This window comes from Falco rusticolus, chromosome 9, assembly GCF_015220075.1.
Source record: "Falco rusticolus isolate bFalRus1 chromosome 9, bFalRus1.pri, whole genome shotgun sequence".
NCBI lineage: Eukaryota > Metazoa > Chordata > Aves > Falconiformes > Falconidae > Falco > Falco rusticolus.
Genome location: NC_051195.1, coordinates 20325143 through 20353117, shown reverse-complemented (window position 1 = coordinate 20353117; position 27975 = coordinate 20325143). Strand labels below are relative to the sequence as shown.

General features: G+C 48.3%; 2 protein-coding genes and 2 long non-coding RNA genes across 11 annotated transcripts in view; 2 read left to right on the top strand and 2 right to left on the bottom strand.

Moving 5' to 3' along the window:
• P4HA1 (prolyl 4-hydroxylase subunit alpha 1) overlaps nucleotides 1–8825 on the top strand; it is a 38517-nt gene extending 29692 nt beyond the window's left edge. For 2 of the 6 annotated variants that reach the window (XM_037399632.1, XM_037399631.1), the window contains exons 10-15: nucleotides 178–277; nucleotides 1519–1689; nucleotides 3711–3776; nucleotides 4283–4351; nucleotides 5053–5149; nucleotides 5612–8825. In XM_037399632.1, coding sequence (XP_037255529.1) covers nucleotides 178–277; nucleotides 1519–1689; nucleotides 3711–3776; nucleotides 4283–4351; nucleotides 5053–5149; nucleotides 5612–5682 — 574 coding nt within the window. In that variant the 3' untranslated portion in view covers nucleotides 5683–8825. The remainder of the gene's footprint in view (nucleotides 1–177; nucleotides 278–1518; nucleotides 1690–3710; nucleotides 3777–4282; nucleotides 4352–5052; nucleotides 5150–5611) is intronic. The other 4 variants (XM_037399636.1, XM_037399635.1, XM_037399633.1 and 1 more) reach the window with 2 other exon arrangements.
• LOC119153328 overlaps nucleotides 1–21550 on the bottom strand; it is a 26098-nt gene extending 4548 nt beyond the window's left edge. Inside the window, exons 1-6 of one of the 2 annotated variants that reach the window (XR_005106116.1) lie at nucleotides 17739–21550; nucleotides 17139–17301; nucleotides 13535–13684; nucleotides 5595–8095; nucleotides 1721–2312; nucleotides 984–1111 (exon numbers count right to left, since the gene is read on the bottom strand). This is a non-coding gene — a long non-coding RNA (uncharacterized LOC119153328). Of the gene's footprint in view, nucleotides 1–983; nucleotides 1112–1720; nucleotides 2313–5594; nucleotides 8096–13534; nucleotides 13685–17138 lie in introns of both variants that reach the window. The other variant, XR_005106115.1, reaches the window with a different exon arrangement.
• PLA2G12B (phospholipase A2 group XIIB) lies at nucleotides 14997–27975 on the top strand. Of its 2 annotated transcripts, none has more exons than XM_037399639.1 (4): nucleotides 14997–15354; nucleotides 21557–21633; nucleotides 23246–23411; nucleotides 26027–27975. In XM_037399639.1, the coding sequence occupies exons 1-4, from the start codon at nucleotides 15120–15122 to the stop codon at nucleotides 26143–26145; spliced, it is 597 nt and encodes a 198-aa protein (XP_037255536.1). In that variant the 5' UTR covers nucleotides 14997–15119; the 3' UTR covers nucleotides 26146–27975. The 2 variants fall into 2 exon arrangements, with proteins under 2 accessions (XP_037255536.1, XP_037255535.1); XM_037399638.1 differs by having other exon boundaries at nucleotides 14999–15354; nucleotides 21557–21645.
• Nucleotides 23418–26106, bottom strand: LOC119153330. The gene is made up of 3 exons (XR_005106117.1): nucleotides 26001–26106; nucleotides 25033–25182; nucleotides 23418–23622 (listed from the first exon to the last, which is right to left on the bottom strand). It is a non-coding gene; the product is annotated as an uncharacterized LOC119153330 (long non-coding RNA).

Here is a 27975-nt window from a genome sequence, read left to right as displayed (position 1 = left end):
CAGGTCTTCGTCATGTCCTGGAAATATTTCTGATCATCCTACCAAATTCTTCAAAAGTATGAAAAAATAAACTCAAATGCTAAGTAAGTCCAAATGTTGCTTTTGTACGGCTAGCTTACAGGCTGCTATTACCATATTTTAATAATTTATATGAATTATTCCCCCCCCCCCCCGTAGTGCTTGGTTGTCTGGATATGAAAGCCCTGTGGTATCTCGCATTAACACGAGGATACAGGACCTAACAGGACTTGATGTCTCCACAGCAGAGGAACTACAGGTAAACTGGTAGGACAAGGTGGTGAATGACAGTTAGCATTTTGTTGCAGGTGGCTTTGTGGCTTTGTGTGCACACTGTGCTTGCTCAGGTGTGTTGGTGAGGTGGCCACAAAAGCTCAGTGCCCCAGGGGCGACTGGTTTCATTCAACGCTGTGGGAGGAATGAGTGAGTTTTTTACAGGGAGGAAGAAACAGAGTTGTCTTTGCAGCTTGCTTTAGCGTGAAACGGCTTTCTATGGCTGGAGGGAAACAGTAACAAATGAAACGCCTGATGTTTGTTGAAGTGGACATGTAGTTCCTTCTTACTTATACCGGTAAAACTGAGTTTTGTTGCTGCAGGGTCAAACTTTGCTGTTGTGCTGATAGTAAAGAGCTTAGCTTGACTAATACTTCAGGAAAGGGGGAGAGAATGGGTGTTTAGATTTGCCTTCCCATTCTTAGTCCTAGACTAACCACCTGTTTGGTGTCTCTGTAACGGGGGAAGGACTGACTGTACATGGAACCTGAGTAAATGTTATTTTAGAAGTACTTTTAATTAATCGGCAAAAAGGACAGTGTATCCTCTTTTTCACTGACATAGAGCTGAAAAAGTGATTTAAACTTGAATGATGTAGAAGTGCCATGACCTACTTTGAAGAGAGTAGAGCCTGTAAAGTTTCTATAGAACAGAAATGTTTTTCTAACCTAGGGAAGTACCACATTCCTTACCAGGAGTACCCTGCATCTTGCGGTGCCAGTCAGGGATGTGCTGCTGCTCTTGTAAACAAGCTTCTTGGGGCTCCTTGCAGTCTGCAGCTGTCTGGGTCTTCAAAAGTTTCATGGCCAGGTTCTGTGACCTGAAAGTCATTAGATCAGACAGAGCAGGCACTCAGAAATGGGAGGATGTCTTTACCTGTTGAGCTGGGGGTGAACAGAAGAGCTTTCAAAGAAAGCCAGTGCTGGGGAAGGGGAAGGCCAGCTGCTTTGCAGTTCAGAACGGCTAAGACAGACGGAAGGGCTGAGACCCTAAAGCTCAGAGTGCCGTTTTGGCTCTACACCGATGAGTCTGGCTGAAGTCAGAGCTATTTGTCAAGGAACCCAGTAGGACTTCACTGCATATGGTATAGGTTAGCTGTCAGAGCCTTGTAATTTCCTATGGCTTCATTTTTAACCTTGACCTCTCAAGAGGTTGTAGATGATGGTCAGATTCTCCTCTGGATAAAACACTGCTTTACTAGATTTTGTGCTTCTCCTTTCACTGTAGGTAGCCAACTACGGAGTAGGAGGCCAGTATGAGCCTCATTTTGATTTTGGAAGGGTAAGTCCTGTTTCCTGTTTCCACCTCTTTCTTCTTCACAAGCACTGTGTTTCTCTTTTTCAGGTGGCAAATTATGGAGTGGGAGGACAGTATGAACCCCACTTTGACTTTGCACGGGCAAGTAAAGAGATGGAGGAGAGATAGTCACCTGGTGAAGCCTTGGCCTCTTGGCTGTGGCACAATTTTTATTCTTCAATGTGTATTAAATTTTGTAGCTTTTCAATTTCTTCTAATCCATGTTAGTGGAGAAAGCCCTCTAAACCACCAGCTGAAGCGATAAAAATTTGGGGCATTACAGAGCAACAAGGTTTTTCTTCCAAAATGTAATTAAGAAAGATATATTGATGACTTAGAATTCTTAACAGAGCAAAGGGCATTAGCTTTATTCTAAATCAGAGGAAACGTTTAGAAATATTCTGGCTGGCCAAGGTACTGGCCATGTAAAGCTATTTTGTTTAAAACCACTGAAGGATATACAGCTAAACTGTATAAACACTTGGCGTATGACATGTGCGGCAGATGATGAGCTAACATGCATCCAGGCACGGAAGCCACCGTAGCCGTGTCTGCAGTGCCAGGCATTGCTGAATAAGGCAAACGTGGCTGCACGGCTGAAAGCTTCATGTCCTCTTCTATGAGAGAGACGCAGGCAGCGTAGGAAAATTTGCATTGCAGCTTACCGTGTCCATCTGTGATGCGGAAGGAGAACCTCTTTCCCTAGAGCTGAGACATCTTGCTTACTGTGGAAGAAATTTTGAAAACGGCAAGTGCTCTGTTACTGTGGTTTACCTGCTGATTGCTAGCAGACTCCTGAAACTGGAAAAAGCCTACCAAGGCCTTCTCATCCCACTGTCCTTAAAAATTATTTAAATTCTCAACCTATTTCTGTTCCAGCTTAAATTGCGGACTGCTGGAAATAATGCCACTGAATTCAGTTGGTTATTTATTGGGCATACGTACGTGTGATTTAACACCTTCAGATTAACTTTATGCTGTGAATCCAAGCCACCAACTATTAATCAGAATCTCTGCTCTGTAAGCACATGCTCAAAAGCATTGCAAATGATTAACAGTTTTTGTTGGGAAATGCATGGGTTGATTTCTGGAGTAATGATTGCCTGAATTTTAGCACACACATAGAAATGGTGGTCACAGCCAGGGTGGGTTCTAGAAGTGAAGACGGGTGTGTGACAAAAGTGGGTATCTGAACCCATCAAAATAGGGCTTTTTGAAAGTCAGTGATAAAATACCCTCTTTGCTACCAGACGGCTCTCAGGGCTACTTTGTTAGCCTGTGAGCAGCTCTGCTGAGGTGCACTCGCCTTCCTCCCTCCTTCCCAGCTGTAAGGAAGAGCACTGGTAACATGCCCCAGAACGCGCACACATGCTGGAGCGTGGCAGGGAGGCAGCTGGTGGCCTCGCAGCTGCACCACACGCCTTCCCGTGCGTTTAGGCAGGGACATACCTTACTCCTGTCGAAGGCTTGGGGAACGGCTGCCACAGACGCCCTGCGGCTGGCAGCGTGTTGCTTAATGAATCATTGTTGGATTTTTAATGGCACTCTGGAACGCCTGTACACCAGGGAGGAGTGCAGACCGCGGCCGGCCGGCCAGGTGGAGCAGCAGCCTGCCTGGCACAGCAGCTGGCACCTGCAGCTCCAGCGCAAGGTCAGAGAGGCCAGAGGGGGTGATGGCCACAAATGCAGGACCACCCCCAGGGGAGCAGGGCTGGCAGCTGCCCTCAGGGCACGCGTGGGGCCACCTCTGCGGCAGGGGGATGGAAGAGCTGCCCTTGCTGTTGATAATCTTGGCTGAGGACAAGAGGGGATAAGTGAGTGTAATTAAATCATTAAGTTTGCGGCCGTGAAGACGATTTGTATAGTAATTTTCAGACAGTACCGTTGTTTCTTATCCACTAGCAATTTAGGCTTATGCCCTCCCTGCCCTACAGAGTTTTAAAATGCCTGGTTTATTTAAATTAATAGACAAGACTCATATTGCATTCTCCCCTCCTTCCAGCTAGAGGGATTGAATTAGTTTTTCTGCATGACTTTGCTGCTGGCTCTGCAGCTGTATGTCATTGGCTCCTCTCAATAATCAAAAGGAAATGCTTATTAAATCTGCTTGCTTTTATTCACAGAAAGATGAGCCAGATGCTTTTAAGGAATTGGGAACAGGCAACAGAATTGCTACTTGGTTGTTTTATGTAAGTGATATATTTCTGCCATGTGCTAGTGCCGAAAATATCTGTCACTGCATATCCTGTACCATTGAATGATTTCATTACATTTCTTTACTGAAGTGACTTGCAAATGAAGGCAGCCACCAACTTAGCGGTAATACATACAGGTTATCTTCTTACCTGTTAGTGATGGTTCTCCCGTTTGTTCTTCAGAAGGCTTTCTTCCTCAAAGTTGAGCATGAGCTTATATTATTTGACTGTCTATTCATTTTTGTATCTGCATCGGTATTTATAGCATGCTCGTTCCCAAAACATTTGAGCATGTGACATTCAGGGTGAGACCGACTGTTGCATTGGAACAAAGTGGGCGGGTCTCGGCCTTTGTTAAGACTGTTAATCAAGCAGCCTCTGCTCGCTAATTGGGAGGTAGAAATTAAGTTGTTCAGTAGCCTAATTTTACTTTACTAAAACGTGACACTTGGAAATGCATCGGCTTGCAACTTAACCTGTGCCTTTTCCCACCTCTTCAGATGAGCGATGTGTCAGCAGGGGGCGCTACTGTCTTTCCTGAAGTGGGAGCTAGTGTTTGGCCCAAAAAGGTAAGCGGGGCGTTTTATCCAGGGTAACCCCTCCTCTCTCCGCTACTCAAAAATACAACAGATGTATAAACGCTTAAAACGAAGCTTTAAAATGAGTTTATATAAAGAAGATTAGAGTACTATTCATGGAGCACAGAGGTACTTAAAACTAAGTGAAGCGACCGGAGCAGTACCGCTGATTCCAAGGGCCTCTGTTGTTTTGCATGTTAATGCATAGTTGTGTTTTGGACTAAACTGCTTCTAACGCATAGGCTTTGCAAAACATTACAATATTTCAAAACGCTTTGAAAATACTTAAATCTGTAAATAGGTTTAGTCTCGAGGTGTCTGTAGGCAGTTATCCCTGAAATTCTGTGTTCCTGTTAGTTTTTTTCCCTCAGAAGGGTCACAGATAAGGTCTTTTTTCACTGGCCTGCTCTCATTTTTAGTAAATTGTCTTGCTTTCTGAAACTGCTCAGAATTGAATGAAACTGGCTTAGAGTTTAAAAAGAATCAGCATCCAAGTATATATGGACACGGAATGAGTCCAAGGAGACCCATTCCTTAGGAAAGCAAATGGTGGAATATCCAAAAGAGCCTTCAGTTTAAAAGGAACATTTGAAATAAAAATACACATACCCCTGCCTTATCGTCGAGTAACTTGGTGTGAAAGTATGTATTGCACAGAGCAAAATGCTGAGGGTTTTCACTGCAATTTCCAGGGAACAGCTGTATTCTGGTACAACCTCTTTCCAAGTGGAGAAGGAGATTACAGCACGCGGCATGCAGCCTGCCCAGTACTAGTTGGAAACAAATGGGGTAAGTACCCCTCATGTTGTTTGGACTGCCTGTGACCTGGAGGTCTGGGGCTTTGGTGGTGGGTTGTCTTGGTTTTCTTTTTCCTCTGGACTTCGTGGTGGAATAAAAAGCAGCCAGAAATTAGGTCCTTTATAAGGAAATCTACTTTATAGCTCTATCTGTCTACTTCATAGCGCTCTCTCTCTTTCATATATATATATTATATATAGTAGCATATTTTAATATATATATGTAATACTGCATCTACTTTAATAGTCTTTTGTAGTTTTGCAGCTACTGGAAGGTTTTTTTCCCCTCTTGGATTTATTAGACCAAATTCCCATTTGTGTGTGTATTAAAATACTTCAGAAAATTAAGATAATCCTGTGCTTACTTAAAAGCTGGCAGGCAGCGTATATTTAGCTTAAATAGAAACATGAGCTAACCAGGTGCAGTGATCGTATACCTTTTATGTCTTTGCAGTATCCAATAAATGGCTCCATGAGCGGGGACAGGAATTCCGAAGGCCGTGCACTTTATCAGAGTTGGAATGATGCAGACTCATCCTTTGTCTCTTCTGTATTCAGTTTGTGTAAAATGCACACGTCTCCTACAGTTTACAATTGACTAACACTCCACTACAGGTTCAGTCTTCAACTACACCGGTGTTTCATCTGTGGACAAAACAAACATGCTTTTAGTTCCCTTTAAATATCTCCTTAAGGTTTTATGAACAGACTATATTAAGATCTATGAGTGTTACAGGAAAAAAAAAAAAAAAAAAAAAAAGGACAAAATACAGATCAGGGCCACAACTAACAGTGGTGGTGTGTGTGGTGTTCCCTTCACCATCGCCCCCTCAGATCAGCATGGCCAGCCAGTGATGGTTTGCTTAGAGCCCTCCTCACAACCGTCAGTCTACTAAGGGCAGGGCGGGACGATTCAATGGGAGGGCTCCCTTCTAAGGCAGGCTGAATTAAACCAGCTCATATTCCTCAATTTCCAGAGGTCTGACTCCTTGCTTTTCCAGAGTACCTGACCACTACTGTTGAGAACTGCAGGCATGGTTTGTGTTTCTCTGCGGAACAGGTTGTTACCATGTTTTAGCCCATTTTTCCACTTCTGCGAAAGCCCCAGTTTTTAAACTATCTTCCTTCTCAGCCTCTGTGGGGAATTTGGCTCTTAACCTTGCAAATGTGAGCCAGCAGTTCCAAACACATAGATGAGATGCTTCAGCAGTGTTGTGCCAAACACATGCCTGCATTAGAGCAGCCTGACAACAATTAGAGCCCATCTTCCCTTCATTCTTTTTCTTTCGTGTTTGTCCACATAAACAAATGCTGCTTTTATTCTGTCTTGGTAGTCAACTCTTACATCTGTTCCTTGGGCAGTGGGGATGGGAATGTTACCATCTTCATTAATCAAAATAATTGTGCCTTAGGATACTGGAATTTCAAATTGGTTATGAGGCTTCAGGTGATGAGGTAATACATGGTCCTTGCAGAATGCTCTCCACCCTTGTCTTCCCAGTTCTCAAGGTTCTGTGAGAAACAGATGGCCTATTTATAATCCTAAATCTTTTGTAGATGGTTTTTATTTTGCAAATGTTTTTCCTGCTGTGGACGCTGAATGCAGGTCACAGCAGTGACATGCCTTTAGTCACGGGGCGACTGTTTGCACAGGATGGTTTGGTGTTGCTTACCTTGCAGAGGCTGCCTCTGCTGTGCGCCTCGTGCTGCCTCCCCTCTCTTTAGCTGTCACTGGCACCCGTGAGGGAGGAAGCGCTGGGAAGGGGCCTCCTGCAGAGGCTCTGGTGCTGCTCACTTCACTGCTGCTCTTCCCACGAGCCAGGGCTGGAGCTGTTCCGACTCACGCCGCCCACACAGAAAAAGTGTCCCCCCAGTCAGCACTGCCCGCACTGGAAGAACTTGCTCACAGTGACTTTCAGGGACCTTAGTTTGTGACGCGTCATCCTTACACTGAGATGAAGCTGAAGCCTCTGAGGGAGATGAGACTGTGGCTGCTGTAGCTGTTGAACTTTGGTTCTGCTCATCAGACTCCTGTGGGAGGAATAACTGCCGTCCCCCCCCGCTGCCCCCGGCACAGGAATTGCGAAGCAGGGTGGGGAGAGGCTGCAGAGAGGTTCGTTCGCTTTCCTAAGCCGTTTCTCTTCAACAGCAGGATTTTTAGCAAAATGTCTGAATATTCCACTAGCACAAGGACAAGAATCAAACTGAGCTGCACCAGAGTCTACCTAAACAGTCTGGTTTTCTGGATGATGATGGTTTTACTGATGTAGAGGTCAAGCCTGAAGTCTTTACCAAGGGAAAAATTCCAATTTTAGTTAATTGGATTTTCTGCCTCAATACAATCTTGAAAATTGAGCCAAAACGTAGATTAAGCCAACTGTTGTTAACATGCTAGAAATACCTCTGTAATACTGAGAATGCAGTTTAAGGTACTATAGTTTGAGAAACTGCATACTTTCAGAAGACACTTTAAAAATGTTGCTGGAAAATTCATTGTTAAATTTCTGCTGAGCCTGTTAGCAATGGGACCTACGTAACTGTTTATCCTTAGCCCTGCACCTTCTTGCATTTGACTGTGCTTTTGGCAGATGTGAAACAAAGTCCATCCAGCACTTAAGAAAACAAATAAAAAGAAAATCAGAAATAGTTCCACCTCACGTCTGTACTGCTCATTTATTCAAAATAGCTGCTAAGCTAGAGCAGTATCTAATATATAAATAGATTCACCAAAGAAATAGGTTATCGGAGCATATTTTTGATCGCTAAATCATAATCATTTAAAAAACCCACATAACATTTCTACTTACCGGAGTTTTCTCCCTTTCACACAGTGTCATTCATCTCCATTCCTATCCATGGTTTTCTCTTTCCCATCTTTTTTAGTCCTTTAAGCTCCAAAAAAGGGTAACCATGGCTGCAGGTAAGTCCTGCCACTTTCCTGCAAGTAAAAGAATACAGCAAACAACGTGGTCTTAGGAGTCTTGCCTTTGGGGCTCTGATTTTCTCTCAGTAGCTCCAAGGCAACTGCTAATGCTTTTAGAAAAGCCAGGCCTGCACAGTTAACAAGCACAAAATATCAGTGTATTGCCACCACAAACACATTTCGAAAATGCATCTGGTTTTGCTATTACAGAAAACCTGGGGTTTTTTTCTAAAGTAAGCAGAGGAGTTACTTGGCATATTAAAATAATTACAAGCTAAAAGTTGTAGAATTTACACAAGGTAAGAGAAGCAGTGAATAAAAAGTGTCAGTGACTGCTTTAGGTACTGTTGTAGTGGAAGAAAACACTATGGTCTCTTACATAGTGGTTGGAGCAATAAGAAACAATAATTTTGTTACATTAAACAAGGGGTTTGGGGTTTTCCCCCCATCTCTGTTCAACCAACACCAAAAGATGAATGACAAGCTTGAGAGAAGTTGGGGAATGTGTGGGGAAGTTTGCTAAACAATTACCTCCCTCACCCCAACTACCATCAACTACTTCCAGTGTTAAAACATCATTTTAAAAATGGTCTGTAAGAGGCATTGCTTGGGGAGTAAAAGTATTTTAGTGCATGACTTTTTAAAGCGGTGAACTATACTCAATGACTTGCAATTCTTTGGGGAAGAAAATTATTTTTTTGACAGTGGAACATTTCACTTGGTTTAAAAAAAAAAAAAAATCCCTCAAAACTAAAATTGAAGTGTGCTGAGGCACATCAGACCAAAATGTTCCGGATTATTAGAAGAGAAAGGGTAAGCTTATTTTTTTAAACTACAGACAATCCGTATTTCCTTTTTCCACTGCAGTAGTGTTTATGCAACTAACACTAAATATGTAAGGGATTATTACACAGATGGTGCTGCTGCTTTCTGCCTTACCCCTTCATTTCTTAAAGGGCTTTTGGATCAAGAGCATGGCTCCTGTGTGAATCTAGTTTTGTATTAAAGATGATTGAAAACTGTGGCTCACAGTGACCGACAATGGAGAAACTGCCTTACTGTTAAAATTTTTGTAATAAAATCTTTAATGTAAAAAAAATGGGCTTAAAATAAAAGCCACTGCCATTAGCAGTGAAAAATCCTCCACATCACCCTCTCCTTATATATGGCTGTTGTAAATCTGATCACACAGATTTTTATCACCATATGCGTTCCCTAGAAACTGAGCTCATTTGTTTTGCTTCGTAGTCTAGGCGGGCAGGTGCAGAAGATGCTCATACCAAGTTACTACTAAACGCTTTCTCAGACCCAAACTTTGTCTGTCAGTTGGAAACACAGCACTAATGGGCTGCAAAAGGCGGGGGTGGGGGGCAGATAACAGGGCTGAAAGCATGCTGTGGGCAAAAATTTACGAAAAGGAACTGAACTGCTCTTAGGGAGGAGTATGGATCAGCCCCGCTGTCTCCGTAAGGCACTGATTTGTGGCAGTAGCTGGTGTGGGATTTGATAGTGACATGGGAACTGCGTGAGCTTCTGGCCTGAAACTCAAAATAAGCACAGGAAAGGGTCAGCCGCAGAGGGACCCTTTTCCAGGGGTCACAAATACTTCCGTTGCCTGAAGCCAAGGGGTCAACCAACCCGTTGTTCTGAATAATTGTAGGGAGGGGAAGACAACCAGACTGTCCTGCAATACAGACACCAACAGCACCACCAGAAGCAGAGAGCATTTACATGGAGGAAGGTCAGGTTGATGTCTTCCATAATCAAGACTTGTGCAGTTGATATGCTACAGCTGTTCCTGTGCCTCACTCTCTCAAAACACCAGCGCTCATACTTCGTTTGGTCATTGGGAACTTGCACAAAGGCATAGCAAGGACTGGTTAGAAGCCTTGATCCTTTTGCCTGTGGAATGGAGACCACTTGCCGGTGATCGAGCACTTGGCTTGCAGTCGGGGAACTGCCCTCCCTTCCCCACAGAGCCCACAGACACGGCTGATGTGCTCACAAATTTAGCAGCCACGAGATAGGAAACAAGTAAAGCATACCCACAATTTTTTATTTTGGACACATTGATTCCGTCCCCAGTTCCTCCATGCATGCTGCGAAACGGCTGCCGTGTCCCTCTCAGTAAGGTGGGCCAACGCCAGGAGAGCATGAGCAGCCGGGCGGTTCTGTGCTCAGAGAACAGGGCTCACCCCCAGCCCCCAGAGCTTGTTGGGGTGTTTGGGGGCTGCTCTCCAGCTGCTCGGCCTGGGGACGATGCTCCCTTGCCCCAGGCCAGCAATGGCTGAAGCAGGGCTGCCCCTTTGCAAGCGGGCATGAGGCTCTGCTGCCAGCCTGGCCCCCCAGCTGCTGTTGCCAAGCCAGCAGCGCAGGGGCTCAGCGGGGCCTCGGGCAGGAGAGGTCACAGCCTTCCCTTCTGCCACCAGAGAGGGGCTGCCCTGCACGGGACCAGCGGCCCTTTGCCCCCTCCCACGGAGGGAGGCAGGATTGTGGCTCAGCACTGTGCTACCCCTGAGCAGTGCTCATGCACTGGGGCTTCCCACCATCCCACGCGGGCTCTTCCAGCACAGCTGCACCTAGACCACAGCGGGGGGACCGTGGCCGTGGGAGGAACCCCGCCTGGGGGAGCGATGCAGCAGCTGCAGCTAAAGAAGGCAGGGTAGGGTCGGGGACAGGGACAAAGGCCCAGGAGTCACCACCCGGCAGGATGAGAGGAAGAGAAAGGAAAGGGTGTGACGTGATGGGCACCTACAGATGGGGGAAGGCAGCCCAAGGCTGAAGCAAACTGCCCAGGGACTCCTGGAGAGCATGGACCAGACCACGAGCTTGAGCGCAGCCCTCCTGAGAGGGTCTTTAACCACCCACCCACCCACCCTCCTCCAGCTGTGCACTCTGACCTGACTCTGAGGGACGTGGGCGTTTCATCATGAAGCTACACTTCTCATTCTGATAATCAGTGACTCATCTGGCTCCCAAACCAGGCTTCGAACCCACCACAGATTACCCACTAAACTTAACCACAACTTAGAAAAAACAAAAAAACTTAAGCCTGTTCTCCCTGCTTCAGCTGTGCTTAAACATCGACCAGCAACTCATTGAGCCAGCCAAAACTGATAGAAAAAGAGCTCAGCCCCTCAGTCCTCTGCGCTCCCGCACATCCCCAGCGGGACACCAAGGGAAGGATCCTGGCAAAGCGCATCACCACGCGCCTCTACGGCAGTGTGCTCTGGAAAAGAAATACACAAAAGGAGCTGGACCAGCCCCTGCGCTGCCCTCCCAGGAGCCGAGCCCAGGACCCAGGGCTCAGCACTTGCTTTGGCACGGGTGAAACCCAGAGCCAAGAGGGTTTTCAGCTCCATTCGGGACAGGGGTCGCTACCATGAGCATGGGGGGGACCAAGGCAAACACATCCAGCTGCGCTGCAGCAGGATGGGTGTCTGCCCGGGGCAGTCAGCTCTACCTCCTGTTGGACAGGAGCGTGCTGCCAACAGTCTGATAGTGTCATTAGGAGTGGGTGACTCATCACAGCCCCAGGGCTGCTCTATATTTAAGCATTACAGAGTCAGAAATGAATGCATGGAGTCAGGAGCTGCTTATCCTCAGGTCAAGACAAGGTTCAGAAATTAGTTGTCAGAGTTCACCATTGTGACAAACAGCATCTGTCTCTCTCAAATCTTTCGAGAAAGAAAAATCGGCATAGGGAGGGGGTGTTTGCAACCACAGTGGGTCAAAGCGAAGTCAGACAACCTACAAGTACCTGCTGGGCACATCCACTTCAGGAAGCCCTTCCTCGCTTCTGCGGCTGTCGAGCCCGAACAGCAGTTCCCCAAGGAACTGTGTGTGCAGGGAGGTGTTGGCTGGTTTTACTCAATCCTACATTTTTCCTGGTCTTCAGATCTTGAAGCTTGGGTGCAGCTGAGCTATTGGCAGCCGGACTGAAAACGTCTCAGGAGACTAGTGTGGGGAGGGGTGGAAGGGAGCAGAAGGAGGGAAGGAGAGTGGCCCATCCTCAGGGCAGGGTAAAGGGGCTGCCATATTTTGGGAAAGCAGATAGCTGCTTTTTTTATTCACAAACTTTTGCTTTGGGACAAAAAGCAGGAAAGTTTCTGACTCTTCCCCAGACTCCGCACTTTGCCAGCTGCTCCCCCCCACACCCCGTCCAGCTTTCCTAACTAATTCCAATTGATTTTGCAAACAGCACAGGCTCCACGCTCTGGCCACAGCCACGCACCCCCCCACCCCGCGGCAGGCTGCATACCCTGTGTGATGCAGCATGGGCAGCTCATGCAACAGTCACTTGTTTCGCATCCTCTGCAGCCCTGTCGGCATTTTTGCCCCTCTCTGTTCAGTTCAGCAGCACATAGATCTGCCACCAGGGACCAAGGGATGACGAAGAAAGCTGTGTTCTGGAATTGCCTCCAGAGCAACCCTAAAAGGCTCCACATAAAAGCACAGCACCGAGCTCAGCCACAGCAGGGGCTCTACACAATGTTTCCAAGCTATTTCTAAATAGCTATTTTGCTCTTTTTTACATTAACTTCTGCCAGGCTCTTTCTAAGGGCAGACAGCACTAGGACTGCAAACCGGCGTGTCACACAGGGCAGTGATCCAGCCGACAGGGACATGAGCGGCTCCACTTGGTGCAAGACACAGCATGGGACTGTTGAACCCAGTTTTCCCTTCACTGGGGCTCCCTGACAACAAATTCCAGGCACAGCAGCCCATTTCTACCCGTGACTGATAGACCAGTCCCCAGCATGGTCTGGACAGCAGGACAGGCCCAAGCTCTCCAGTCCTGGCCTGCAACGTGTCCCCGCAGGGGAGTCCTCACCTCACGAGTGTCCCCACTGCTTTGTGTCAGTGATGACACACTGCTCAAGAACGGCTCACTAGAGGCAGGGATTTGCTGGTTCCCAGGCTCCAAGAAACAAACCACCTAGTAGCAACCTGGCACCTCTAACAACCCAAAACCTCACTCTCATTTCTCATCAGGCATTACAGTGCTCCCCCTCCTTGTCTGCAGCTTGGACATTGCCAACCTCCCTTCCTGATGCTCTCTGCCTCTCAGATTCATTTCCCAACAGACAAAGCTGGTTTGAGGTTCCCTTGGGACCTCCTGCATACCTTATATGTCCCCTCACTCAGTAACTCAGCCAAGCTTCCTCCCACGGGCTGGGACAGCGGTGCACAGCTCTGGCTACATAACAGTGTTCAGGGGGGAGGCACCACACAGGTATCAGCTGTGGCTGTACAATCGAATCGCCTCCAGCTGCTGACTTGAGGAACCCTCACAGTCACCTCCAAGGGGCACTGAGCATGAGCACAGTCAGTGGTGGGTACCAGCACAGATGCAACAAGATGGCAGCAGCCGGCTCCACGCTCCACACCATTTCACCAGAAAGGGACTAACCAGCTTGTTTGTTCCTCTTCCTCACCTCTTTTCTGACTTACCTGTCTGAAAAACCAAGACTTCACTGTGGTCCTTCCTCCTTATCCCCGTGTCTGAGGCACTTAATGCACAGCTGTATACAGAAAGGTGCTGGCAGACAGGCGCTGAATCTCTGGCACTTCAGAAGTAATAATGCAGTGGGGCTGAGTCTCCTGCAAAACAATAGAATGTCAGAATGTGCACTTATGTTTGCCATGTATTTGAAAGACCCACTGCCCAGCTCTCCCTTGCCCTCTGGAAGGTCTCCACTTGACAGCCTGGCCACTCAAACAGAAGTAACTGCTGAAGCTGGCTGTTAGAGTCCACAGAGATCAGCCAACCAGCTGCAGAGTGGCTCTTTCTGAGAGGCAGTGCTGTGCTGGGACATATCCGAAAAGCTTTCCACAAGCAGCTGGAGCCTTCTCATGCCGTTTCCCTTCCCTGTTCTTCAGTGGTTTGCGTTGTCTTTTGCTGTTGGTGTTCACTTGGTGGTTTTCTTTTAGTGACTAACTCCTTTGAAATCTCCACCAGCTCTGCAGGCCCCCAAGTCCTGGAGAGCCAGTCCCACCCCAGAGCCAGGACCTGCAGCTCCCCCACAAAGCTGTTACCTGATGGGTTTCAGCGCCAGCCCCTCCTCACTCTGGGCCACTTATGCTACATGTTTCATTCAGCAATGCCGGCATTACACAAAAGCTGTGACAACCAGCCACCTAACATCAGCCTTCAGGAGTGCCATCAAAGGCAAATACTCACCTACGTTATTGATCCTATAACTGGAGGGAGCATGCCAAGGGATTGCACTGAATACAGTCTTTCTAAACCCAAACTACTCCTAGCTGCTGGATCAGCCCCTGTGAGGCCCCATCAGCACCCTCTAGCCATAGGAGGGCAGGACACGGCGCAGGGCAGGACACGAGTGCTCTGCCACGCTTTTCTGTCCTGGCTGTGTTCCTGCAACGCAGCCTGTTCTGGGCGTGCAGGCACGGAAAGCCCCTTCACACACCAAGTGTGTCAGCCCTGCAGTCCAGCAGGTTTTGCTAGAAGCACTCCCCCACTGCAGCTAGGCTGGCTAGATGTCTTGTCCCACCCCATTAAGTGCCCAGGAAAACGGCAAGGGGTACTCCCCAGTCTGCTGCTGCTCTATTACCCCCACGGCCGGAGCAGCAGAAATTTTGGGCAGAGATACTCCTCATCTCCCGACGGGTTGGGGAGAGAACAGGGCAGCCCATGCAGTGCCTCGGTGGGGCAGGCGGAGGGTGTCCTGTGTGCCACACAACATGAGCAGACAGACCCTGCTCAGCACCCCGGCGAGCAGTCTCTTTTGGGGAAGCTGAAGCCCTGGTGCCGCAGAGGCTGAGCCTGTTCCAACGGGATTATGCAAACTCACATACCGGTGTCTCTCCGCAAGATGAACTTGGTCTAAATCTCCGCGGTGCACTTTGCACTCTGATTGTGGTGACCTCATGCCAGCTCCCTCGGCAGTGTTTAAAGTCCAGGGGAGAGGGGTGCATACCTGCCTCCTACGCACAACAGCTCATTCCCACTCCTCCCTGCCTACACATCTGCCTGCCTGGACGAGGGCTCTGGGGCCTGGATCCGGACCGGAGCATGCGGCTGCTTTTTGAGGCAGTGGTTCTGTGCCTGACCCTGGGCTTAGGACTATGTAGTGAGGAAACAACACAGGAGAACACCGTCCACCAAGCTTCCCAAGCAGAGTCAACCTATTCAGAGTGGGGCATCGGAGCCATCCGGGACAGCTTCGAAACAGTTAACAGCTACTTTGACTCCTTCTTGGAACTGCTTGGGGGAAAAAACGGTGTTTGCCAGTACAGATGTCGATACGGTAAGCAAAGCTCACTCCTGCTGGCTTCTCTTTCCTTGCCCTTTCCCCTCTTTCACTCTCATAGAGAAACTCACAGCACTCCCCTGAGACCACAGCCAGCTCCTATCCATGACGTGACCCCTACTGTGCTCAGCACAGAAAAGTCACTGCAGAGTCACAACTTCCCTGCTAGTGCCAGCGCGGGGACGCGGAACTCTCATCTTTCCCTCTCACCAAGAACAGCCCGATCTTGAAGCTGCTGTGCTGTGTGCGGGGGGACAAGCGGAGAGGACACAGGTTTTACAGGCAGGGCATATGGGTAACCAGGCTGCCCAGCTGCCTGGACCCCAGGAGAGAAGGACCAGGGTGAGGAGGCCCCAGAAGGGAGGACGAGCAGCCATGCAGACCGGACTCAGAGGGGGTTGCTAGTATTGCCAGCGGCCCTGATCTCAGCAACCTTCGGAGTATCATTGTTCAGCAGCTGCGAGTTGGCTAATAACGTGGGCTGGAGGAGAGGAGATAACAGGAAGGTAAACGAGACCTGCTGTAACCATGGAGGAACCTTTAGTACTCAAGGCGGTCTGAGGCAGCTACCGCTCGCCTTGGACTTTAGAGCGATTTACCAAAAAGAAGAGTTTGGTTTGTCCTGGGGGCAGGATGAAGGGGGTGACATCTCAGGGAGAGCAGGGCAGGAGGAGCCAAGGCAGGTGCAGAGGTGCAGCAGGGCAGGCCCCTATGGTGCAGGTCTGTGGGGCACTGGCAGGCGGAGGCACAGGCAGCACCAGCCATCGGCAGGGTACCGGCTGAAACAACCTGCTTGGGAACAGCAAGGTTTCCTACAGACTCTGTCTTCTCCCCAGCCTCCTACAACTGTCTGCACAGCAACGACTGTTCTCTGCCACCTTGGCCTGCCCATCAGCCCTTTCCACCCCAGCTTCATCCCAGTGACCCCCCGGGCAAGATACTTGTGAGCACAGAGGCAATGTCAGCGCCTCCCCTTCCCTGAGCACTGGTTTTCACAGACACAGACTCCATGCTTTGGAGAAATCCCACCAATTCAAGTTTCAGTCTGCTGCATCCCATTTCTTCCAGAACACCAGCTGCACGCCGTGCCTCTCCAGCCTGCACCGGGTTGTCTGCAATGCTCCCGACAGATGCAGCCAGAGGGAAGTACCTCCTGCCCCTCCCAGGCCAGCAGTGAGGGTGCTGGGAGACACAGATGCTGCAGGGCCGGGACCAGAGTTCCCTGTCAGGGCGAGAGGGCAGATGGGCCACCCTTAGCCAAAGTGTGGCCACAAGGGGAGTTTAAAATCAGCCTTAAGGTTGTTGGATTGCTTTTGTTTTGTTTTGTTTAACAATGTGTATGCATCTGTCCTTCTGCTCCTGCCAGCTCTGCTTCCCAGGCCCCATGGCTAACAGCAAACAGGGAGCAGTAATCCAGGCACCTCAGCCCCACAGACCTGCAGGGCACCAGGCGCCCCAGCCCATCACCTCAGCCCCAGTGGCCACTGTCCCTCAGCCTGGGGCCCTGTGGCACTCCCGGGCTAGAGCTGCCTCTCTGCAGCAGCTCAGGAGGGCATGGCTGCTCTGGGGGGCCCTGTGGTGGCAGCCCCACAACATGTGTGACAACCTCTCTTGAGGTCCACACATGCTTCAAATTCAGAGCAGAAAGAGGCTTGCCCTTCTTCATGTAATGATTGAAAACCCTGGTAGTGCACATAACGTGGCTGGGGCTGCAGTGGGCCTGAGACGAGATTTGGGAAAGCTGATATTCAGAGCTAGTTTCAAGGAATCTCAGGACTCACCAAGTCTTGGAGAAGTCATCGCTCTTGGGCATATCCTGAGGCTAGGGCTCTCCCTGCCCCTGTCCCTGCACTCTGGGCAGGGGGAAGAGCACCTCCACAGAATGGTGCAAATGTCTGCCTGCTCCCTGAGAGCATCCTGCACCTTACTGGAGAAAGGTTTTACCTAGGAAGGAAAACAAACAAGCACATCGCTAGCCCTGTTCTTGTCCTCTGCTGAACAACTCATTAATCACTGGCTAAAGGAGGAAACTCTTGAAACACTGCCTGTGCACCTCCAAGGGTCTTTGTGGAGCCTTCCAGGACCATTTGACTGTGCTCGTCTCTAGCACAGACATTGTAAACTGCAAATGGAGGGGATGCAGGGACAATCCCAAACAAGTGAGACCCAGGGAGGGGATGCAGGGATAATCCCAAACCAGCAAGACCCAGTCTGTCCCCAGAAAAATTAACACAAACCATCTTTACCATCTTCCTGCTGAATCAGGGCCTGATTGCTTTTTCCCCAGGCACACAGCAAAAACTATGCCTTCTACTTCCTTTGATTTCAGCCAAGAGACACCAATAATAGCGTATTTTGCCATGATAAAGGTCAGGACTCACCTGTGATTGCCACATCCATCTTCAGCTGAGCACGTAGCACTTGGCTGTTCAGGCTGTAAGACTCACCTCTTGATTTTTCAGCAGCTAGTGAGGTCTGCAAACAGCTTGATGGATTACTCTCTTAAATCAGGACATTAGGGTTATGCTAGTGTTTGCCGGCAAATATCTCCTCCTCCTTACAAAACCTCTCTGGGCGTCTCAGAGGGGGAAACAGCCTGAACTGCGAGTAAATCCCTTGATGGCTTCCTTCAGCTGTCTGGCCAGGGAGGACTTCAATGTTTAGCTCAACATTTGGTCCTGAGGGGCTTAAGATGAGAAGGCACATCCAGGCTGCAGGAAAAGAAGCTTCAAACTCAGCTCTCCAGCACAGCACTAAAAGGCTGTGATAAGTATGGGCAACTTCTGCTCACAGCCTGCTTGCCTGGGGCAGAGAAGTAACAGTGGATCACTCAAAACAGCAAGGAGTCCCAAGACCATCTATTCACCCAGAAATACGTTCACTTCCCTCTGTCGGTGTACCAGTACTGCAGTGTCTGAGACCTCCTGCATTGCCAGCAGCTGCTCTAGCCAGCTGGCTGTTTTCCAGTCTCTTGGCATAGCTACAACAGTCTGGAGATATTACAATGCACCAGGGAAACTCGCTTCCCATTAGAAACTCAGTTTCAGTTCTCCTCTAAGGCTGTCCCAACAAGGCAGTGCCCTGAAATAGATCTTTTTCCAAAGAACCAGCTTCCTCAGTAATGCTGTGCTTTTACACATCAGCATGGCTCTTCAGCATGCTGCTGGGCAGGCCCTGCTGTGCTTGCAGCTGCCTTCTGCAGCTCTCCCCAGCAATGCCCTGCAGCAGGCAGACAGACCACAACAGGTCCCTGGTGAAACACAGCTAGCAAAACAGCCAGTGTGACCCACCAAGTTTCTTCCCCTGTCACAGACATGCCTTTAGGATGGGCAAGCAGTAACTGATAACAAGAGCACTGAGCTGATGCTCACATAGAGTCAGAAACACCTATTATTTCTGCTTTGCTTTTGTTTAGCTGTTAGCTAGAAAACAAGATGTGGGAGAGGGGTTAACTGTGCCTTCTTGGACTTTATTTAGCTGAGAAAGAGTGCTCAAAGAGGCACTCCACAAATGATTAAGCTTTGTTTTTCAGAGAGGAGTGGGGCAAGGTTTCCTACAATGGCTCATCTTGAAGGCAGTTCAATGTTTTGTTGATCATGATTCTCATGTGAGATATTTTTTTTCTCAGGACAACTTTCTAAGACATTATAATATCTGTAACTTCAGATTAATGGAAGGTTATCTCCAGAAACACAGTTATCTCCATGCCTCCAAACAGCCCACTCCTACTCTGACTTGCCACCTTATCCCATTAATCGACAATGTACTGCTGGAACATAACTTACCGTCAGTATCACAAGCAAGTAATTAAAATTTGAACCCATCCTGCAAAACCCACCTTGGATTTTGAATTTTCCTCTGGCTGCTACCTCAGTTCAAGAACATTTGAATTTCGAGTCCCAATTCTCATCCCTTTCCAAAAGAGCAGCTAGGCACTGACACCTGGATGCAGCTCTCCTCTCCTTATATTGCTGGGAGCCTTGGGTTATAGATTCAGCCCATATAAAGACACACTTCCTTCTCTCTATAGTGTAACCACCATGTAATTGCACATTACATTATGTAATGTGCAATGCATCATAAACTCAGAAGTTACTTTGCGTCAGCGTACCTCCAGAGCCTTGAGGTTTTGGTCTAAAGATAATCCTATAACAACCGTGTGCTGCAACCAACCAATTTGTGCTTTTTGACTACTGTTAACTCAGCTCTACCTGCTCAAGATAACAATGCTTTCTACACTAGAAAATTGCATCTGAAGCATGAAGCAGATCTGACCTGTTCAAAAAGGTTGCAACACACAGTAGTAACAGTTAGACTGAGAAATACCTTCTCACACAAATGGCAATGTCAACTAGAGAGCTTTATCTTGGCCTGCAGACAGCTAAATCCTCAGTGCATACTGCATTTCTGTAGGGTTGGAGAAAATTGGCTATTGCCGCCTCACAGCTGGACAGGATTCCAGTTTGTTGTTTATTTGTTGCAAATCTGTTGTTTAAACAAAACCGCTCTGGCAAATTTTAATTTAGAAGGTGCTGGGAACATTCCTGCGCGTAAGGCCTTTTGAGGCATTTGGCTGTGACGTCTTCTCAAGAACACCGCTGATTTATGGCTATATTAACCCCCGGTATTTTGGCATACTTTGACAGAAAAAAGGGAAAGCATCTTAAATGATTATTGGTGCTGACAAGAAGAAAACAGTGGAAACTGAGTTTAAAAGAACCCAACCCTGCCTGAAGAGCTAAATTAGATCTAATTTACATCTATATAAATTCTCTAGCAGTGCTCAGGGAAGCAGAAACTTAATGTTAGAGGTTGATCGACATACAGGAGGCACGGCTCGCACTTTTTTTGCTGGAGTATTCACACAGCTCACGAAGTTTTCCCAGAGCAGGGTTCAAATGTCTTATTTTAACATCTCACTCTGCAGTTGAGGTGTCCCCTTTATAAACCCGGCTGGGACCGAAACAGAACGAGCACTGAATACACATCAACGGACAGCACAGAGAAACCCAACTCCACGGGGGGAAGTCCCTGCAACTTCTCCAGGGGAGAATCCTCTCCCACCTTTAAACAAGCTCCTTGCACGGTGGGGTCAAGGCACACAAGCAGCCTGGTGACTTGTCCTCCCCCAAACGGGAGGTGTTAGGCTGGGTGGAGATGGAGGCTGAGGCAGGGATGACAGAAAAGAGGATGAGACAGGGCAGGGAATAAACTGATCTGCTTTCCGCATGGACAGTTCCCACCCCAGTCCTGGGAGTCCCCCCTTCGCACCCAGAGCGCTCGCCCAGCCATCCACAAAGCCCCAGCGCAGGCGAGCAGGCAGACAGGAGGGCTTGCACACCTGCATAGCAAAGTAAAACGTATTACCTTGCTGCTCAAGCTACTGTTAGCCAATTGTCTGCTGGAATCTTTCTATAGTGGGTAAATAATTATTCACGGCGGCAATTCTTACTACTCTACACATATTAAGAAACATATTAAGGAAGGGCGGAGATAAAGGAATAGAAACTATTTGAAAAACGCACTGCATCACCACATGCAGAAAACGGACCAAGAAGACCTCCTGCTCGGAGCAAGCTCAGACATGCAAGGTCTAGCACAATTTTCTGAGATCCCATAGCACACCAACCCTCTGAGAATGAACTGAGAATGGAAAGAAATCCCTTTGCTAAACTAGTAGTTTATCTAGTAGTTTCTTGAAGGAGTTAAAAAAACAGTTGGGTGATCCCAGCTGTACAGAGCTCTCAAGAAGCATGTGAAAAAGCTCCTAGGGGATTTGGGAAGTTTGAGGCACTAGCTCCAGCATGGAGGGCTGCTCGACTGCAAAACCCCATGCTGCAAAGAGGGACTTGCCCATTTGTAAGAGCTGGGGAGAGTCCCAGATCTAGGGACTGGCCTCAGACCAGCTTAAACATTTGAGAGGCATTGGGGACCCAGTCCACACACATCGCAGTGCTCCAGTAGCCATGCCAGAGGAGGTGCAAGCTAAGTCAGGCTGCAGAGCCTCGACAAGACTGAGCTGAGAACAGGGCCAGTGTCTCAGCCAGCTCTAGTACTCACCCTTTGCTCCTTGCATCTCTGCGAGGAGAACGAAGTGTTTGGGGATGCAGACCAAAGGGGAGCTGCCCGTCACTCCTTGCTTTTTGGTGCTACTCCTGGGAAGATTCGGCTGTCCTAACATTTTTCCTTTCTTTATCAGGGAAGGCTCCAATGCCGCGACCTCACTACAAACCCCAAGAACCCAACGGCTGTAGCTCCTATTTTCTGGGGCTCAAGGTACCCGAAAGTGTATGTACTGCCACACCCCCCATTTCCGAACGATGCAGTTCTCTAATCACAGCTACCAGCTAATAACATTGGGGAGGGAAAAGGCTTGCCTTGCTATGTAGCGCCCGTGTGATGGTTTCTCTTTGCAGCTGAAGCCAGAGCTCTGGAAAATGGAGGAAATGTCACTTATGTGGTGTTAGGGGACAAGCTATGTGCCTGGGACTGCCAAAAGACATGACTGCCTGCTGACGGCAGGCAAGGCGAACGTGTCAGTCTGAGCACTGCCTAACTTACTGCCTCCCTGACTGACAGTAAGATCCCAGCTGCTGGTGGCAGTAAAACAGGAATCACACAGACAAAAGTTACATTTACAAAGGACCGGCCTGTTGCTCTCATTGCCTCAGACGGTACAAATAGAGAAAGTTTCCTAAGTAGGTTAGCACTAGAACAAGAAAAGGGTGTACCTGGCTAAGCAGAGCGCCAGTGTGGAGAAATGTATTTTTATCAAGGCCCTGAACAATCCTACGCCCTTGCGATAGGACAGGGAAGACGTTCAACACTAGGCAGCTCAGTGACATAGCCTAACGTGTGAATGGCAATACTTGAATGCATGCTCCACATCTGGCCCCTTGTTCACTCCATGCTTTTTGCCTCTGCCAAGCACTGAAATAAACCCGTGGGCTTTAACATCAGACCCACTTGTTATTTTTAAAGGCAATTAATAAAATCATATAGCAATCACCAGGAAAAGCACTCCCAGGAGGCTCTCAGAGCAGGGATTACTATTTAGCTCATGCATTACTGCTGCCCATGAAGTCTGCGGCAATTAAGCTAATTCCTGCTGTGAAATACCCTCTCTTTACAGGCCATTTTTCACGTTATTCATGTTAAGATTAGTTCCTTAAAACTACGTTTCATTGCAAACCTTGTGGGCATTTCTGTGGTACCTCTTCCTTATGCCAGCAGTCATGAGCACTAAGCGCAATGAAGAAACAGTTCATCTCCTAAATATTACATGAGGAAGGCCAAAAAGAGGAGGAATTTGTAGCAAGCTAATGAGTCCTGTCTCTCCAGGACACAGGCCTTCTATCCCATCACCTCCATGGTTATTAGCTAAACTTGCTGTTTACCTCCAAGCAAGCAGAACTCCCCTGACCAAGCTGTCCTCGGCCTCACAAATGCATCTCTGAAAAACAAGGCATTAATAAAACTTAGAGCAGATTTATTAGGCCAAGAAGCAGGACTGGTCACGTTGTGGGAAAAGGAGGAAAGAGAAAAGGGGCCTGAGCTACTGCTGGCAAGGACAGGAAGCTCTCCAATGAGCTCTGATAAATGAGATCTAGCAAATACTTGCAGAGGGGCTGTTTCTACCAGAAGTTAATCCCCCACAACAGAGAGGAGAGAAAGGAATGTAGTCTGCCCTGCGTTGGACCTGCACTACTGTTGCCCCTTTCTTTAGATGGTGAGGGAGAGGCATGTGTTCCCTCCTGCTGCCACAGCTATCAGGAGTAGCTTCTGAAAAAGAAGCCAGCTGGGCTCTGCAACACCTCACCCATTTGCAGCTGTTGGAGTCTGAGGCCAGGACACAGCCAAGGGACACTTCTTTCCTCTCTCTCCCCAGCTAGATCTGGGCATCCCTGCCATGACCAAGTGCTGTAACCAGCTGGACATTTGTTACGACACCTGTGGGGCCAACAAATACCGCTGCGATGCCAAGTTCCGCTGGTGCCTCCACTCCATCTGCTCCGACCTCAAGCGCAGCCTCGGATTCGTCTCCAAGGTGGAAGGTAGGCTCCCCAGCTCACATGCCCTGTGGAGGGAGCAAGCAGTGGCAGGGAGGGGAGGGTGTGGGCAGGGAGCCCTTACCTTGCCAAAGGAAGAAAAATCTGCTGTAGGGAGCAGCACATCTGTCCTGCGCTTGTCATAGAGGGGTCAGGGAGGAGTGAGACCCCTGACATCTGCCCCCTCCACACACACTTCTGTCCCAAGACTAGAAACCTAAAAATATTTACATTTGGAAAACATTACAAAACACATGTGGAAAGAAAAGAAACAAACAACAAAAGAATCCTAGAAGTAATGCCTTCAACTGTTGGATGCCCCGCATTCAAAGGAGACCAAAAAGCCGTCCAGAGCCAGTAAGCCACACACTGAAACCTGTACGTGGCCAAGGGCCAACAAGCTGGGAGAGCCAAGGACAAGGGCTGTCTGCAATGTGGTTCACAGATAAGAGATGATGATGGCACCAGGGACACACCATAGAGTGGCTGGTGAAGGAGCCACTGCAAGGAGATCTGGATTGCTCAGAAGCCCCCATGCTAACCAAGTTCTCATGGTGTGTCTGCAGCTCAAGAGCCACCCTGGTTTGTCTGCAGCTCAAGAGCCACCCTGGTTTTGCCTAATTTTAAAAGCCTCAGTCTGCAAGTCTGAGAAGAGCTTTTTCGTAAAGGCTGCATTTGGTAACCTCTGTGAAGGTTACACGTGTGATAGCCCAAGCTTGCTTCTCGATCCTCTGTGCCAACATCAAGCACCTCTGCACCATGCGAGGAGGCAGAAACCAGAGGTCGCTACCAGATGTCAGGCACAGCAGGGAAGCCTACCCCAGGCTCCTCCTGAGGCCATTTCAGTGTCCCTATCCTCTGTAAGGCAGGTATCCATCTCTTGCAGACGGGCTGTGTGGCAGTAATGTAGGACAGGCAGAGATAAGATCTTCCAACAGCAGGTGACCCTGAAGCAGTTAAAGATATTTACAGAAGCTCAGGTATGAAAACCTGGCAGAGCCCCTGAGAACAGCCCATTCCCAAAGCAGAATAAGCCTCATGGTGCTGCTGAGCTGCTTGCAGCTAGTGGCAGCCAGCCCCTCTGGGTTCATCCCCTCTGCCAATGCCCTGCTGTAAGGTATAGTTAAATGTGCATATTTTTTTTTCCAAAGGTGCAGCCTGATTAGGACACACTGCATGACACTGGTACTAGTACAGATGGCTTTCTACCTCATCACAGATAAATGTTTGGAAAGAGTGTCCAGGTCAGAGAAAACAAAGATGTGGACTGAAATCTAAGTGCTACAGGCCAAGTACAGCCAATCTTTCATGGTCACCCTTATCTACAGGTCCTCATGCAACCAACCTCCTCCTATCTCTTCAGATTTTCCCCTGCCATTTTTTCAGATCCCTCCTTTTTTCTTTCTGCCTGCAGCAGCAAAGCAAACAGATAGATCCTAGGGACTTAAGGTGGAGCAGAGCCCACAGCCCTTGGCTGAGCAAGCCACCTCTGCCTATCGTCAAGTAGGACTAGATTCCTACTAGACAGCAACTCTGCCCTAGTTGCTGCAGAAGGGACAGGTAGTTGCTAACATGAACAAACCTCTGGGCTATCCTCTCCTCCCCGTGCCTTGTGCTCTATACCTACCACTCCCTGTCCTCAGGACAGCTCTGAGCAGCTCCTGTCACACAGTCCTCCTCCTTCTCCACTGCCATCCCAACTCTTATCTGGGATTCTTTTCCACTGAGTCACCAGGGGTCCAGAGAAAGGCTGGGGAGGAGCAGCAGCACTCCCTTCCTGTGGGCAGAAAGATCCCAGCTGCAGCAGTGCCAGTTAACCAAAACCTTGGTTTTCCCACTGACTCACTACAGCTTCTTCAATGCCTGCCAGCCGAGCAGAACCCTCCAGCCAAGCAGACCCCTGAAGCAGCAGGAGCAGAGCAAGGTGCTCGGAGAGACTGAGGCAGGAGGAGACAGTCCCAAAGGCAGGGCTTTCCCAAATCCCTTATGCATGCAGCAATTATTGTTAGTGCCAGTGAGTAAACCCTAAAAGACCTAATATTAACCTATTTACTTACTAACAAGCAGTTTCAACCTTGTTTTTGCAGAAGAGGAGGGGCTAGCGGTCAGGCAGACTGTATTAACAGTTTTGCTGTTGCAACCACAGCAGAATTTTTCAAGCTGGCTGGCAGCTGGCATTGTAACTCCCAGAAAGCAGAAAAGGTTGGTTAGTAGTGGCTATAAGCAAAACTGAGGGGAGAGAGCACCAGGAAAGACAGTACACTGTGGAGGTCTTCTGGGAAATCTACCAAGCAGATCACAGTGCTATCTGCAGCGCCCCAAATGATCCATCAGCCAGAAAAGCCTGAGAGAGGCAAGAAAGGAAAGGGATTAGAGGGGAGAGAAGTTAATGCTAGATCGGTGTCATCCTAGGGAGAAATGAGCTCCCAGTTCAGCAAGAGGGAGGAGGGAACCTCTAGATTTATAAAAACCTAATACCCAGAGAGAAAAAGACAGCCTATGCTTCCAACTGCAAATACCACGTAACTCGGTGCACGGCTCAAGGGAGGTTGCTTCCACCCAGCCCTCAGATGTCCCGGAGTGCCTGTTACTTACCTGCCTGATCTTTTCCTTCTCCACAGCTTGTGAATCCGTCGCAGACACAGTGTTCAACGCTGTCTGGACCCTGGGCTGCCGGCCCTTCATGAACAGCCAAAGGAGCGCCTGCATTTGCAGCGAGGAAGAACGAGATGAATTGTGAGGAAGAGCAGATGCCCGGCCTCTGTGAGCCTGCTGCCAAGCGTCCCCTCTCTGATACCACTTCAGCACAGCGATTTCTATCAGCTCTCTGGCCTAGCACAGGATGGGGGGACCTGGGCCAGGCAATACACATCAACTACAGCTTCTGGGCAGAGGGCTGCAAACAAACGGGAGGACAGCCTGTGCACACAGCGCAGTGATACCCGCTGTCCACCACAGATGCAGTTCAACAGCCCTACCTACCCCTTTCCAAGTCCATCAGCCTGAACGATCCGATGCCAGTTTTCTCTACAGACTCGCACAGACTCATTGGGGAGGCAAGCAGGATGCAGCTCTGGTTATAAACAAGGGGCTTTACCTGTTTGTTTGCCTTAGACACACCTGTATTAGCTCCCCCTGCCCCTTAACTCTCTAATTTGCAGTGCAAGGTATTAGGTTTCTGCAACCCCTGAAAAACTCAGTCCATGGACACACTATTTACATTTTTCCACCACTGTTGATAGACTGAAGAAAAGAGGGGTAAATTTGCTTTCAGTATGTTGCTCACACCCATCCCTGACATTTTCCATCCTATCATAACACACCCTGACAACCCTGCTTATTTAAATACTTTGTGGATCTTAAAACATTTTAAAACATTCAGGGATTTTGTAAGCATGAGAAAGACTAAGTGTTTGTGATACAGGCACAAATCATATTTGGGCAGAAGGGGACCGAAGCCCATCACGTCTGAGATATGAAATCATACCACTCTCCCACTGTCTCAGGAGAGGAAGCTGCTTTCCTTTTGCAGTGTCATCCAGATCTATTTAATTATCTTCCTCCTGTATCATTTAACAAAGCTTTTCCCTTAAGATCCCTTTTTACACAAAATGGTTGGGTATCCGCCTCCCTTCTTTTGTGTGAGGGAAACAGGAGGCTCACAGTTGCCTTGGATGAGGTATTAAAAATCCTGAAGGCTTATCTGTCAGGCTTACATGCTACCTCTGTGGGGCAGAGACACCGCCAACTGATGAGTGATCAGCAGCCTCAGATGGCATTCTTTCTAAAACGTGGTTAATACTTCCATCTGCTAGCGTAAGCTTTTATTGCATGCAAAATTAGAATTCAAAGTGGTATATGGAATTTCATCTACATATAACATTTGCAGACAGCTTTCATCTGTGTTACTTGTTGAAAGGAAGTTGCTACTGGGTGTGCGTGCCATGCCACGTAAATACTTCAGCGTCTTCTGCAAACATTTATGGTTGTGTTCTTCCATCTGCCGTGGAAAAGTTAAGGCTACAGAAGGGTGATTTAACAAGAATGGGAAGAGCCTTAGTTACTTTTCTGTTAGTTTGTGTTTGAATGCATGGAGCTATAAATTATTTAAGCCCCATATTCCTGTTCTTGCCAGTCATCTTTTTGCTTTACAGTGAACAGCAATGAGACGTTCATCTGACCCCAAACAGACTGAAACAACAAGAGCCCACTGGTATTAAGACCAGGAAATAAGAAGTAACCACATGAGGTGTACTGGGATGTTTTCCATTAAGGAGGATCTTAATTTACACTGATCAGATGCAATGACATCCTTTCCTAGCTGTGCTAATGCTACTGGAGAGTGAATGCTGCATTGCCAAGGTTCACTACAGTGTGTGTCTCAGAGCACGAGGCTGGACAGACAGTCTTGATTATCCATCTAAGAAACACTTACTTTTGGCAAGGGATGCAAAGGAAACGTTCCTCATTTCAGACACTTCCCAAACTTTGTATTTCATTGGTGAAATGGTGCCTGTTGCCAGTTTTAAACGTGAGTATACTCTTATGATGAAACGACAAAAAAAGAAAA

Coding starts and splice junctions, on each gene's coding strand:
- PLA2G12B (XM_037399638.1), top strand. CDS start 15,120: ATGCGGCTGCTTTTTGAGGCAGTGGTTCTGTGCCTGACCCTGGGCTTA. Junction 15,355..21,556: donor CCAGTACAGATGTCGATACG/GTAAGCAAAGCT, acceptor TTTCTTTATCAG/GGAAGGCTCCAATGCCGCGA. Junction 23,412..26,026: donor ATTCGTCTCCAAGGTGGAAG/GTAGGCTCCCCA, acceptor CCTTCTCCACAG/CTTGTGAATCCGTCGCAGAC.